Raw genomic sequence first — 15,543 nt, 5'->3', positions numbered from 1 at the left:
TAGCGTTGTCCCTTTAGGCATAAAACATGCAACAACATACAAAGGAATAATAATCTTTCAGGAAGTGTCATACAAACTGACTCTTGATCTGACATTTTCATGCAGATTCATATGTGCTGCAACTCAGTTATGGTTACGCCGCAGACTTTATTTGAATGTACAATGTACATGAAGTACATAAAAAATAAAGTGCTCTCCCTCAAGTACAATCATTTTGAAGTTTTTGCATTAGTATTTTGTTTACAGTACCTGGAAAGATGATTTACAGATTTTCATCCATATCTGCTGGAATTACCCTCCCCTTCCACTATTTGCTGGCTACTACTTGCAAAGGCAGCTGTTGGGGGAAAGTTTGCCTTCAGGGCTTTCTGACAGAAAACTTCTTATTTATCCGATTTTCAGCCAGGTCTGCGTAACCGCAGTATGGGGAGTATGTTGAGATGATTGGTGTTTGGCTGGCATTCCCCATTCCCGCGATCAAAGGGCAGGAAGCTATGGGAGCTGGTGGCACGTGGTGGGGCCTTAACACTGTTCCTCTGCACACACTCCCCACACCACCGTGACACAGGGCTGTTTGAAAATCAGCAAAATATCCCTTGAGATATGGTGGTCGGGGTCTAAATGAATAGATTTCTGTCAGGTATCTGTTCGAGAGTCTTGAAGGCAAATTTCTCTCATGCGCGCAAATGCACCAGCGCTGCATCTTGGCACTGCCCAAAAAGATTGTGACTGGTTTAGAGAAATACAAACAACCCAGAGTTTTCTTTTCACTATTGATAATGGATGCTATCTGAAACAAATGAATGAGAGACTATTTGATAAGTTAAGTTATTTAGTAACAACCCAGTGTCCGTATATATGTATATATATATATATATATATATATATATATATATATATATATATATATATATATATATATATATATATACATATTGTCGACAGAAAATCTGAATTTTTAACAAGTAGCAAACTTGTTTTTGTCTGCCACTGACCATAGTAAATGTTGTAAATAGAGTGAACTATTACAATTAGACAGAAAAACATTTAATCTGTAGAGTAAACACTCATTTTCTATTCTGTGAGCAGGCTTGTCTCATCTCAGGAATTTTGTAAACACACTTATCTCACTTTTACTCCTCAGTGTATAACTTTTCAAAATATGATAATGTAATACAGCACATTGCCTGGATGTAAAAATACAAGAACTTAAAGTCAATAAAACTCTCCATATAACCTTTAAATAAAAAACTCCTTGTAGACTTGTTCTCCATAGCCTCAAAGGCAACTACTCCTGATATAATCCATGTCTGGACTCCTGCACCGCACAACCTCTGTGGGAACACAGTCAGAAACAACCTCCATCACCTTTTCAGATGCTTCAGGCATATTCAGCCTGTTATTGCTCCCCGCTGCCTGTTTGTATGCATTTGCATGTCGCTGATTTTAAACCTCTCAGACGTAGCATTTGAAAACAACCCTGACGGACAAGCCAGACATTTTCAATCGGTATTACCTCATGCTTTCCCTTTAACACGTCATGCTGTCACAGCTCTGACAGTTTTGACTCTTAACACAGTATTTGAGTGTTTGTTCATATTGAGACTATTAGGAAGTGAATTGTGTGTTTATGGTCTGTATGTAAAATGTCATGTTTATTTTCCGTGTGGCCTCACTCTCACCTCTCATCCTCCCTCCAGAGGTTCACGCCATGCTTGACGCCTTCCTCCCTGCCGGCACTTATTTTCGCTTCAACCCCTACATGAGCGAGGACATCTCCATGGACGAGAACCGGCAAGAGAAGCTCAACCTGCTGCAGGCCGAGGGCGTCCGTTATCTGGAGAGGAACGAGGAGAAGCTGAAGAAAGCCGCTCGCATCCTCACCCGAGAGAAAAGCTCCGTCCAGAGGATGGCAGAGTGGGCCAGGCTCAGGGCTGATATGTATAACGGTGTGTCCTTTAAGTCCTCTAAACTCTAGATCCAATACAAGCAACCTTTACCTCAAAACATGGAGCACTCCCCTTATTCTTAACTGCTTAGATGTCATGTTATGTCATGTTACCATTATGTGTCATAGTCGATGGCGTCGTTGACCTGTAGCTTTGAAAAACATTTTGTAAATGCACAAATAGATACTGTGCCCGACATGCCAAACACTACCTTCCTCCTCACTTCACACTTTGAGTGTGAGTTTAGTGTTAATGTGTTGCATTCTACCAGAAAATGCATCTGGTTGCTGCTGTAGTTTGGCAGCACTCCACTTAGCACTGTTGCATTCAAAGCAAATGTTTCAAATGACATGAGTGTTTTAGAATTCCCTAAATAAGGAATCACTGTTAGCTTTGCTAACAAATGTGGCTTGTATGCTTAAAGTAATTGTTAAACATTGTGGGAAACATGCTTATTTGTTTTCTTGCTGAACTTAAGATTCAAAGATTGATACTAAATAAATAACCGTACGGTAAAAGTGAAGCTACTGCCAGTAGCTGGTAAGCTAGCATGAGGACTTGAAATGGGGAAAAGGCAAGCCTGGCTCCGGTCAAAGCTAACAAAACCCACCTAACTAGCTGTTGGTATAGCTGTGTATTGGCAAGAATCTGGTGATTCAGTACTTGTCATGATACAGGATTGACAATATTGCAATATATTGTGATACTTTACGTAAAGCAGTATATTGTGATTTTTAAATTTAATTTTTGGAGTAAGTGGTGTGCGCTCCATGACTCTGCTTGTTTCATAGGTACATGTTCTCGCCAGTGATATGTTTACATATTGGAGTGGAGGAGTCAAATGGCTGCAGATAGATTATAATACTACTGTCTAGCAGTTGGGAGTTTAAATACAACACAAAAATAACCACAACTCCTTATCTTTGCATGTAAGTTATTAATTAGATGCTGTCTTTTTGAGAACCATTACAGTCTCACACACAGTCTACAGTTTCCCATATCCAGACTTTGTGCTAAGCTAAGCTAGCCAGCTGCTGGCTCTAGTTACATTTTCACCATACAGATATAAGTATAGTCAATCTTCTCTAACTTTGGTGAAGAAAGCAAATAAACATTTTCTAAAATGTCAAACTGTTCCTTTAAAAAGCAAAATACTATAACATTCTTCAGTAGCCAGTAACAGACTGTTTCACCAAGTGAGGACTTTTCAACCACTTGTTTTCCTTTTTTAGATTTGTTATGACAACCAGTATATCCTCACAAATCTGTGTTTATACTTTCACAGAAAAATGTGTAGATGGGATATATGATATGGAAATGCAGTATAAGTGAAGCTAAGCTGCTAATCTGCAACTCTAGAACACCAATGTCAAGAAATGACAGACAAAAAAAATGTATTCTTAGTTTTATTAACGGTTAATCACGGTCAATTTGAGCACTAAATGCGAGTGACATTTCTGTGATGTAACGTCGAAAATTTGCACCTTTGACAAAGCAGCTACTGGTCCACTGTGTAATTGTATACTGATATTAGTAACAATGGTACATGAGGGCTCATTTCAAGCATGACATGTTGTATATGTTGTGTGTAAATGCATGTTATATTTAAGATTTTATGCACAAAGATAGTAAGTATTTAGTTTTTAAAAAACTGCTAAGAAGAGTATTGCAAAAATTTACCCTGATATTTGATTCTGAAAAAAACTATAATAATGAATAATAATGATTTAATGTGTAGCGGATATGTCAGGGTGTTCTCACTTCCAACTTGTCAAATACAGCCACTCAGTCAGTGGTCATAGGCTTTGAATTATGATGCTCTACATGGCTGTAGTCATCACAGTGGAAGTAAAGAAGAAAATCAAGTGACGTTGTATAAAAAGCAATAAAGTGTAGAGGGGAGGTTGAAAAAAAAAAAACAGGAGAGTTTCACCCAGGAGAGCGCTGTTTGTGTCCCATGTGAAACCAAAAGTTTAAATTGACTAATTTTGACTTAAGTACAGTAGTTTAAGTCCATAAGTCCCAGTGAAACAGAAATTAGAGAGTCTGAAGCTTCTGTGCTGTGACATTTTCACAGAATATTTGAGCAGTGTAGCGTTACTACAGGGATTTAAATCACATCCTTCACATTTGATTAAAGCGCCAAAAAGTGGAGCTACAGTGCAGTCTGCTGCTGAGCGGACGGTTTGGTCCACATACACCTCCCTTGGCGTTGGATCAGGAGGACCAGTGGATAGATGACTGAATTAGACCTCTGCCACATTGTTTTGGAAATCAAAGGTTTTTTCCACTGATATCTAAACATGCATCTCTTCTTTGTTCTCTCCACATTGCTCTGTTAGCGAGATGACCTACAAATGGTGAAGTGCAGTGATATATGAGCTGTGTGGCTAGCTAGTATACCAAAGTCCCATTTGATTGAATAAAATGCCCTTGAATGCAGGATGAGTCATCGAACATTTGAAACTATTTTATCTGGTTTTACATTAAGAGAAAAGACAGGGATTTTGGTGTAAAAATACTATAATTTTGATTTTTTAAAACATATAACTGGCATATACAAAGAGGTGATGACACAGGATTAAAGCTATGAAAATGTTTTTTTCAATTCATTGGAACTTTAAATCTAACTGGAAGTTTATTTTGGAAAGATATTGTATGCATGTAACGAGTGGAAACACACATGCAAAACTGGGTTCAAAAAATGGTACGCAGAGCGTCAAAATTTGAAGCCTAGGGCCACTGCCCAAGCTGACGTATTTGATGAGTCATGAGTGAGACCTTGTTGGATGTATAAGTAACCAAATGGAGGCTCTCTGTCACAAAAATGTAACTTTTATGTGTTATTTTAGCCTCTGAGTATTTTAAGTTGGCTTGTTTCAAAGGCTTTTATCATGGTGTGCTTGATTGTTTGGTTTTATGGATTCCCCGCAGGCGACACACATTTTCCACTCTGTCTTCAGTGTGCCCTCTTTCTCTTTGATGCCTCTTCTCAAAAGCCTCTTTCACCCTTTTTACCTTGAAGTGCTGTGTTTCAGCCCCCATTCTGCTGTGCTGTAACGTCTGTTACAACTAAACAGGACACAGCTGAGGGACTGGTTTGAAACAGATTGCTGCTCATTGATTTGTCACGGCTTGAATTATCTTAATGACATGTACAGCTAAAGATGCACTGCAGACATTCATGCCTAACCTCTTCCAGTACTGTATAACTCATACAACAGTGTGTTGGTTACTTCCGAGGACCTGAGGTAAAGTGGACGCAGATATTACCCAGATTAAAATAATTCCACTGTTCTCCTGTTGATCCTATGTAAAGACTGTTTGAGAGTGTATGTAATTAAAACCCATCACTGAACCTCGCTGCATCTTGCCTCCTAATTATAGGGAGATTAACTGATTGTGATCTGAGGGAACCCGCCGTTTCGCTCACAGCTTGCAGATCATCTCAGGAAGGGGAGACGTGCAGATATCAAGTTGGTAACTTGTACTCACAACTGTTTCATTATTCAGACACAGATCTGGACTGATATGCACCTTGGCTGCTCAATATCCAAGGTGATTGGCTTGATTAGAGGTAAAGTCAGATTTGTAATTACTACTGCAGGCGCATACCAGCCTGTTTTCATTCCCAGGGCACCAGATACCGACACTCGCCCTCAGCGTCTGAAGTCAAGGCCAAAGGCACCGTCTTTATGAGATGCACCAGGCTTTCAGCTAACTCCTATGTAAACCCCTCCATAGCAATACCATAGCAACTGACGCAGTATAAAGAGCGAGAAACACATAGGGCAGGAGTGAGATGAAGTGGATGGCTCAAAACAAGACTTTTGCTAAGGAGACCATAGTTTGTGTGGAGTGTGAAACCACCAAAGTATTGTTTTAACAGTTGTCATTCACTGGCGTCACTCACATGATGTACACACACCGGCCACTTTATTAGGCACACCTGTCCAAATGCTCGTGAACGCAAATTTCTAATCAGCCAATCACATGGCAGCAACTCAATGCATTTAGGCATGTAGGCATGGTCAGGACGATCTGTTGCAGTTCAAACCGAGCATCAGAATGGGGAAGAAAGGTGATTTAGGTGACTTTGAACGTGGCATGGTTGTTGGTGCCAGACGGGCTGGTCTGAGTATTTCAGAAACTGCTGATCTACTGGGATTTTCACACACAACCATCTCTAGGGTTTACAGAGAATGGTCCGAAAAACAGAAAATATCCAGTGAGCGGCAGTTCTGTGGGCGAAAATGCCTTGTTGATGCCAGAGGTCAGAGGAGAATGGCCAGACTGGTTTGAGCTGATAGAAAGGCAACAGTAACTCAAATAACCACTTGTTACAACCAAGGTATGCAGAAGAGCATCTCTGAATGCACAACATGTCGAACCTTGAGGCAGATGGGCTACAGCAGCAGAAGACCACACCGTGTGCCACTCCTGTCAGCTAAGAACAGAAAACTGAGGCTACAATTCCCACAGGCTCACCAAAATTGGACAATAGACGATTGGAAAAATGTTGCCTGGTCTAATGAGTCTCGATTTCTGCTGCGACATTCGGATGGTAGGGTCAGAATTTGGTGTCAACAACATGAAAGCATGGATCCATCCTGCCTTGTATCAACGGTTCAGGCTGGTGGTGGTGGTTTAATGGTGTGGGGGATATTTTCTTGGCACACTTTGGGCGACTTAGTACCAATTGAGTATCATTGCAATGCCACGGCCTACCTGAGTATTGTTGCTGACCCTGTCCATCCCTTTATGACCACAGTGTACCCATCTTCTGATGGCTACTTCCAGCAGGATAACGCACCATGTCATAAAGCTCGAATCATCTCAGACTGGCTTCTTGAACATGACAATGAGTTCACTGTACTCAAATGGTCTCCACAGTCACCAGATCTTAATCCAATAGAGCACCTTTGGGATGTGGTGGAACGGGAGATTCGCATCATGGATGTGCAGCCGACAAATCTGCAGCAACTGCGTGATGCTATCATGTCAATATGGACCAAACTCTCTGAGGACTGTTTCCAGTACCTTGTTGAATCTATGCCACAAAGGATTAAGGCAGTTCTGAAGGCAAAAGGGGGTCCAACCCGGTACTAGCAAGGTGTACCTAATAAAGTGGCCGGTGAGTGTATTTACATCATGTTACATTGGTACAAAACAAATTTACTTATTTTAACCCAAAACATGATCTTTTTTCTAAACCTAACCAAGTAGTTTTGTTGCCTAAGCCTAACTGCAACCACGTATTACAATAGCCCCTTTAACAAGGCAGGAAACACTGATATGCCACAGTGCCATTATGTTTAAAAGGTACAAATGTGCAATGGGGGGCAGAGTTGTCTCGCCATTGAGCTGACAATGGAGATCGTAACTGCCCTGAAATAATGTATGTATAAATGGGACAGCCAGCAGGACAGGATCATAGGTGGCATGGGTGTGATTTTTGACAGGAGATTTAAAAAGTAGCTGTTGACAATCATCAGCTAAGAAGTAGAGAAGTAGTAGTAGAAGTAGAACGGCAGCCAAAGTTATCTGCAAATTGGGACCTCATCCTTCAAGCAGAGGATAAGATTAGCTGCCATATAAAGAGATGGTTAATGATTGCTATTGCCTTTTTATGCCATTGTTATTGTTTATAAAGCATTGCCAATGCTTATGTTTTATGTCACACTAGTGGCTGATGCTGTTGTGTTACATGTCATGTGCGTCACCTCTTTTGGTTCCACAATGCTGGCATGCTGTATAAAATCACACACTAGAGTGGCATGATGGTGCTGTTTGGTTCGTTGTAAAAATGCAAAGGCAGCATGAAGAAGGGACTTTGTTGCGATCTCTGTGTAAAAAGAGCTAAATTGTTTGTGGCGTACATCACATAGAAACAACAAAGCATTTGTATTTGATGGCCTGAGAGTGAGAGCAGTTTGCAAATACTGTATCTTGACTAAGCAGTAGTTCCTATGGGTGTATTTTTCTCTCTCACTCTTGCTTGTAAAGGTAGGGATGTATTTTTCTGGGGAAGGTAATTTGAAGGCCCTTCCCTGAGCTGCCTGTCATAAAAGAGAGGAAGGTGAGATGAGATGACTGTGCAAGGCTGTGCTCAGGCACCTGGGTAACAACCCTGGCTGTGATGGATCGCATTTCCCTCCAGCATAAACACCATGCACTGACACAGCTCTCCACCAACAGCTTACACGCATGAAAACACAGCGATGGCCACAGACGGCAGAGGACACAACAAACAGTGTCAACTGTGGTCTGCAGGGGGAAATGATGAAGGATGGAGGTCATGCACATATGTTGTTATACCTGGAGTTTAAAAGTATTACAGAGAAAATGGAAAAAGGAACACATGCATAACGTGGTTGATTTTAAGTAGAGTAAAAAGGGTATATTGTCAGCCAGTCGCGATAAGAAAATGTCACCAATGTAGGTTTCTGCAAACCACTAAAACAATACATCTGAATTTTTCAAACTCACTGTATTAATGTTTCTAAAGTGAGCTGACTTCATCGGGAGGTGGAGAGGATGTTGGATAATGTTTCAACTAGGCCACACTCCTGCCAAACTGCGCAACATTTTGAGACCAACAATAAAAAAAAACAATCATTTAGTGAGTCATTGCTGTGTTTCCAGCAGCTTTTTAGGCAAAAAAGTTTGTTTTTTTTGCTGAGTTGCTTTTTCCTGCTGTGGTGCTACAAAAAGCTTCTTTTTTTATCAAGACGTTGCATTTTCTGCCAGGATAGTGGCATGAGAAGCAGGTGTTTTTGCTGAGATATTGTTCCTTCTTTGGCCAGTATAGTGGCACAAAAAGCTGTAGGTTTTTGCAGAGACATAACTGTGTTTCCAACTGGGATTGTGTCCCCAAAGCAGGTATTTTAAGCCCAAACCTGATTTTTTCTAACCATAACCAAGTGTTTTAAGATAAGATAATCCTTTAGTAGTCCCACAGTACAACGCCGACACTGATTCTAGCGAACAGAACTAGTGAGATGATTGCGGAAATCAAAATATTTGAGAAATTGGTGTCTCTTGCTCTGCAGATTAAAGTAACAGACAAATCAGTAAATGTACTAAATTGTTAAAGAAAATGTGTGGCACGAACATGATCTCACACACTGAACCCCGGTATCTGAATTTGTCAGTCTGATTGTTCACTCAGTAAAATTACATCTTAAACACATCCTGATTAGACTCATTCAGATATTTGGATTTACAGCCAGAAGTATCAGATAACTTAGAATAACACTATCACTGCTTGATGAAGAGCCTCTCTCCAGACAGATTTATCAAGGGTCTTTGAAGACTATTATTTGGTCATCAGTCTGCTCTGTGGTAAGCCTATAAAAGCACAGAAACACTCAATAAAAGAGGAAGCTTTCGTTCCCTGATTCAGTGCTGATTTTCTGACACCAGAGTACTGATGGTGGGATAATCAACATACAATCATCAAGAGGCGCTTCAGTTCCTCAGTACATTTATTTATTTTTATTCAGCAAGTTTTTAAAAAGTCTTTCATCAGAGAGATGTTTGGAAAGAGAAATTTCTTTTCTCAATAAATCAGTAATGAGTACGGCAGCTCGGTACATTTATACAGCAAATTAGAAATCCCTGGTTTTGTCTGTACTGTTTGGCCTGCAACAATTAACTTTATTTCCTCAAGATGATCGATTTAGTACTGATGCAGTCATAGCCGTCTATGATTAAATGCACTGGTGTTCATTTTCCATTTTTCTCATAAACTAGTGGACCTGTCCAGTTTGTGGCACCATAATAACCAAAGGCTGCTTTTGAACGCAGCTTCTCTGGCTATAGAGATTTCCAGGAGGTGTGGGTTTCACCTCTTTGCTGCTAACCTTGTGTAGCCATTAGTGGAAAGTGAGGAAGCCCTCCTGTCAGAGGCAATCTGTATGTGATCCTTCAGAGTGTTTCATGAGGGTTAGTGTGCTGTGAGTCAGTGTGTTCCACAGTAATTTCAGTAGTTAGGAGTGTATGATATTGTATGTTTTGTCACAGACTGTTACACACATCTTTGCTCCACTTATTGCACCCAAAGCACCTTTACACTTTTTGATGACCTTAGTTGTATGCAGCTTCCACTGAAAGAAAGTCATACCTAATAATAAGAAGACTACCTCTTACATGAGAACCGCTGTTAGAAATTGTCAAGGACTTTCCACTGGATTTAAGCTTTTGAGAAAGTGCAAAGAGCATGGATTTCATTTTTGAGGGTTAGTTAACTGTAATCACAAGGCAGTCTCTCACATCCTCTGTGGTTCAGAGTTAATGCTGTAAACTGTCCCTAAACACAAAGCACACTATTTACCTTCTTTACTTCAATGTTCAGGGCAAATTGAATTTGCTCTGAATATTCAATATTACAACACATAAATGAGGATCTTAAAACCCAAGATTTGGTCATTAAAGACAGACCTCATATATTTGGTGCCCAGAGTGAACTTACCCTGGCACTGTTGCACAAACTCCCAGCCCCCCACCACCCAAAATGTTCTTTTTTTTTTTTTGTTAATATGTTTTATTGATTTTCTGAAATTTTTTATCCCACAGGAATACAGCACATGTACATGTTATATCAATTTACACAGTCATCTTCAAAACACAGGGTGCGCTGTTCTTCAATTACATTGACCCATTGAGTTCACCCTATCTTTCTTATCCCACCCCTTCCACCCATACACCCATACACCCAACACCCCATTGGTCCCCACCCCCCACCCATAGGGTCACAGGTTACAGAACACACTTAAGGAATTGGACCTTGGATAAACAAACAAATGAACTAAGAACTTAAGAAAACAAGAGAGAGAAATAAAAATAAATAAATAAAAAAAAATAAAATAAAATAAAATAAAATAAAATAAAATAAAATAAAATAAAATAAAATAAAATAAAATAAAATAAGATACAATAAAATAATATATATATATATGTACACATATACACATACATACATATACATACACATACACACATTCATAGATATAAATGAAATAAAATAAATAGACATATACAAATATGAAATAATGGGAGAGGGAGAATTCCATCAATGCAAAAAGGTCATGTATGTGTTCTAGCCTACTCATTATCAAGGGGTTCTTGTAAAGAGTCATAATAATCAAGAAAGGGCCCCTATACCTTGAGAAATGATTGGGAAGATCCTTTAAGTGTGTACTTGATTTTCTAACTTTAAAGTACATGACATCCCTGACCCAGTGAGAAAAGGATGGAGGTGTGTGTGCTTCCATCTGAAAAGGATCAAGCGTCTTGCAAGGAGTGTAGTGAAAGCTATGACAACATAAGCTTTAGTCGGTAGAGACAGCTCGATTCCTCAGATGTTACCCCAAAGAGGGCAGATCGGGTCGGGACCCAATGGGTTCCAAACATCTCACTGAAAGCTTTAAAATACTTGTCCAAAAATGGAAAGGCTCGGACATAGCCAGAACATATGTATTAAGTCTGCAGGTTGGCCTCTACATCGGGGGCATAGTGGGTCAAGGTTTGGATAAATCTTTGCCAACCTAAGCGTTAGTGAAGTGAACTCTGTGTAATGCGACTTTCAGTTGGATTAGACCGTGTTTAGCAGCGAAGATGATGTATGTATCAAGTCTAAGACGGACTTCCACTGATCATCTCTGAGAACTACTCAAGGTCAGAATCCCAGGCCTTCTTTAATTTTCAGTGGGTGTGGTCAACTTTCTGAATGAGGTCATAGATCTGGGCAACCAGTCCTCTACTGTCTGATTTCAATTCTAGAATACAGTCTATATATGATTTTGTGGGCTTATCTGGAAATGGGTGGAAACGCCTTTTGTACAAGCTTCTAACTTGCAAGTAACGGAAGAAATGGTTTTAGGTAGATTGTAGGCTTTGGGATAGCTGTGAGAAAGAGCATAAAATGTGTCTTCTATGTATAAATTACAGATTGATTTGATTCCTTTATCAAACCATTGGGTAAAATGTAGGGTCTGTACAGGAAGGAGTAAACATGATTTAACTTAATAGGAGAGAGATAGAAGGACCTTGTATTCAAAATGTTTTCTAAATTGAGCCCAAATTCTTATAGAATGGTTAACTATTGTATTTGAAGTCAAGTTGTTACAGACAAGAGGCAAGGCTGCGCATAAATCACTGAGCCTAAGTGATATCGGGCATGATGAGAGTTCTAATTGCACCCAGTCTGCCCTTCCTGTGATTGGTTTATCTTCAAGCCAGTGGATTAATTTCTTGAAAGTTGCATGCCCAATAATAAAAGGAAATTTGGCTTTATAGCCACTCCTAAAGTGTTTTGGTCTTTGGAGGTGGATCTTGCTGATACGACTGGGTTTACTCCCCATATAGAAAGAAACAATGATTTTATCAAGTGTTTTAAAGAAAGATTTTTAATCAAAATTGGGATGTTTTGGAAGAGATATAGAAATTTAGGTAATACTATCATTTTGATAATGTTAACACGTCCAGCTACTGATAGTGGTAGAGAGGCCCACCTATTCATGTCCTGTTTACAATTGTTGAGGAGAGCAGTAAAATTTTTGTAAAAAGTAGTAGATAAAGTGTGGGTAATCTCAATTCCCAGGTATTTAAAGCCATTTTGAATCCTTTTAAAGGGGAGGGCAAGAAGGGTGCATCTGTTTCAGCTCTTAAGGAAAACATTTCACTTTTGCAAATTCAGCTTATCCTGAAATTTTCCCAAATTGTTTCAGAATGTCTAGAATGGAAGGGAGTGATGAAGCTGGTTCAGAACGTATAGAAGTAAGTCATCTGCATATAATGAAACTTTAAACTCCAGGCCGACCGCTGTATACCTTTAAAATCCTTTGCAAAGTCGCAGTGCTATTGCTAGAGAGGTTCAATTGAAATTGCAAACAGGAGGGGGGGACAGAGGACACCCCTCGTCTTGTCCCCCCTTCCAAGAGGAAAATAAGCAGACTGGGTATTATTAGAAATTACTGATGCCAGAGGAGAGGGTAAAAGCAATTTATTAGCGATGAACTCTTCTTTAAAGCCAAATTTCATGGAAGGGGTGAAAATAAGTGGTTCCATTCGACCCGGTCAAAAGCTTTTTCTGCGTCAAGAGAAATTACTACCTCAGGATATTTTGACCGGGCAGTGGATTACATTAAATAGCTTTCAAATTCGAATACGAGGACGGCCCTGGATAAATCCTGTTTGATCAGGTGAGACAATATCGGGAATTACACTCTCCAAGGCGCTTAGCTAAGACCTTAGATAATACTTTAAAGTCAACATTTAGCAAAGAGATTGGTCGATAAGGACGAGCACAAAAGCGGCTCTTTATCTTTCTTTGCCAGTAGGGAGATTGAGGCTTGTCTCAGCGCCATAGGGAAGTCCCCAGTGAGAGTGCTTCCTTAAACATTGCTTGAAGTGTTGGTGCTAATTGCAGGCAAACTTTTATAAAATTCACATATAAACCCGTCAGGCCAGGTGATTGTTATTTTGCATAGATTTTATAGCGTGACAATTTCGGAAATTGAAATGTCCGCACTCAGTTTGGTATTTTGGTCCTCAGATACAGCAGGAGAGTCAAATTTTCAAAGAAATTATGAAGGAGGTCGGAGTCATTACTGCATTCCGATGTGTAAAGGTCAGAGTAGAATCGCAAGAAAGTGTTATTTATGTCACCGTGGTCTGTCAGTATCTCACCCGTATGTGATTGAATCTTTGTAATTGAGCGAGAGGCAGCTGCCTGGCGAAGCTTGCATAGGCTAGGTCTACTCGCTTTGTCCCCAAACTCGTAGGGTGTTGTGCCCTAGCCTTCATAATGAGACGTGTTGCCTCATCAGTAGTTAACAGATCAAACTCAGTTTGTAGTCTTAGGCGGTCTTATACAGATCCGGGGTGGGGCTTTGAGCATATTTTAAGTCAATCTCTGATATTTGTTTAGAGATATCTTGTAATTTGATTTTTTTTCTTTTATAAGTGTGGAGGTGTAGGCTATGATTTGTCCTCGAATGTATACTTTAAGAGTCTCCCATAACGTGGCATGTGAAATCTCTGGGGAGGTATTTGTCTCCATAAAAAGGTCAATTTGGGATGAAATGAATTCTACAAATTTCTCGTCGATAGGAGGGGTTGAGCCTCAAATCCTATTTGAGGGAGGGCGGTTGGGAGGTCCAGGTCAAAGAGAATGGCGCCATGATCTGATATCACAATACTGGTATATGAACACATTCTAACCTTGGGTAACAGTCTATTGTCAAGTAAAAAAATAATCTATCTGGGTGTGTATATGATGCACGTTTGAAAAAAGGAATAAGCTCTGGCGTGGGAAAATTAAACCTCCAAACATCAAAAGGCCTTTTGACCCATAAAGTCTCTCTCACAACTCCCGCTGACTTAATAAGACTTGGGGTTGGTTGATGACCTGTCAAGGGTAACATCCAGTACGAGGTTAAAGTCTCCCTCAATATGAGGTACCCATTATCAATCTTTGGTATTGTCAGGAATAGTTTTGAAAAAATTACTGTAAATGCTTGGTTTGGTGCATACAAGGTTCACTAGAATTACCGGGTTGGCGAAGAGCTGTCCAACAACAATGATGTACCGCCCGTTAGGGTCACTAATTACCTCTTGGGAGTGAAAAGAGATATTTTTGTTAATTAAAATGGCCGTTCCCCTTGCTTTGGTATTAAATTTGGAATGAAACACTTGACCAACCCAGTTTAAGCTTAAGGCTGGAAACATTAGCATTGCAGAGATGCTGCTTTCTTGTAAAATGCAACATCTACCTTCAACTGCTGCAGGTGGATATAACTCTTTGCCTTTTAACAGAGTTGTTGACTCCTTTTACATTCCAGGATATAAATTTAGTGGCATTATTTATCCCTTATTGAGATTGTTATTCATATTTGTTTAGGGAATAGTAAGTGGAGATGCAAAATGGATTAGTGAGAACAAGGTGATGTATTGTCTGAGGGATGCGAAAAAATGGCAGGAAACATTGGTGGAAGGAGGGGGAGAAAGAAAAATAAATAAAAATAGAAAATAAAAATAAAATAAGTAAATAAATAAAAGGAAGAAGAAACAATTTTCCAATAAGGTGTAAACCTTGTAGTCCCTATCTCTCGGTTAGTACCTTTATTCATTTGTGCTTTGTTAAACTCTGCACTTCAAGCTCTGTCTTTGTGGAAAAACATTTCCATAGAAAACATAAAAATAAGGTTGAGTTTGGTGGGCCGCTGTTTTACAAGTATCCAAGCAAAACCATACAAGAAGACTGTTTCTTAGTCAGCGTCCAAATAACTGAGTGGCAGTACTATGAAAAGCGATGCTGTTAGCCTAGAAAGAAAAATTCTAAATAACTGATGAGAGTGCCATCAGATATCATCAAGGTATAAAGGTGCGTTCAAAATAATTCTATAAATTATGTTTCAATCTTTGGGTAATAGGCAAGATAGCTGATTTTCTATATTAACCTCGGTAAACAAACAACAAGAGGTATTAACCTTTAAAGCTGTGAACTCCAAGGTAACTGGTTCTCAGTAAATTAGGTAGTCTGTCCTTTAAAACTTTCACTGTACTTCAAAATCACAGGAGGCAGGGACTA

At 39.6% G+C, this 15,543-nt stretch overlaps 1 protein-coding gene across 2 annotated transcripts in view; it reads left to right on the top strand.

Annotated features, from left to right (window-relative positions):
- LOC121950056 (calcium-independent phospholipase A2-gamma-like) overlaps positions 1-5,307 on the top strand; it is a 33,194-nt gene extending 27,887 nt beyond the window's left edge. For both annotated transcript variants that reach the window (XM_088080386.1, XM_042495972.2), the window contains exon 10: positions 1,701-5,307. In XM_088080386.1, coding sequence (XP_087936512.1) covers positions 1,701-1,978 — 278 coding nt within the window. In that variant the 3' untranslated portion in view covers positions 1,979-5,307. The remainder of the gene's footprint in view (positions 1-1,700) is intronic.
- The last annotated feature ends 10,236 nt before the right edge of the window (positions 5,308-15,543 follow it).

Source organism: Plectropomus leopardus, chromosome 7 (genome assembly GCF_026936395.1).
Source record: "Plectropomus leopardus strain MGB_pleo_1.0 chromosome 7, ASM2693639v1, whole genome shotgun sequence".
Taxonomy (NCBI): Eukaryota; Metazoa; Chordata; class Actinopteri; order Perciformes; family Serranidae; genus Plectropomus; species Plectropomus leopardus.
This window is presented reverse-complemented; position numbering and strand designations above follow the sequence as displayed.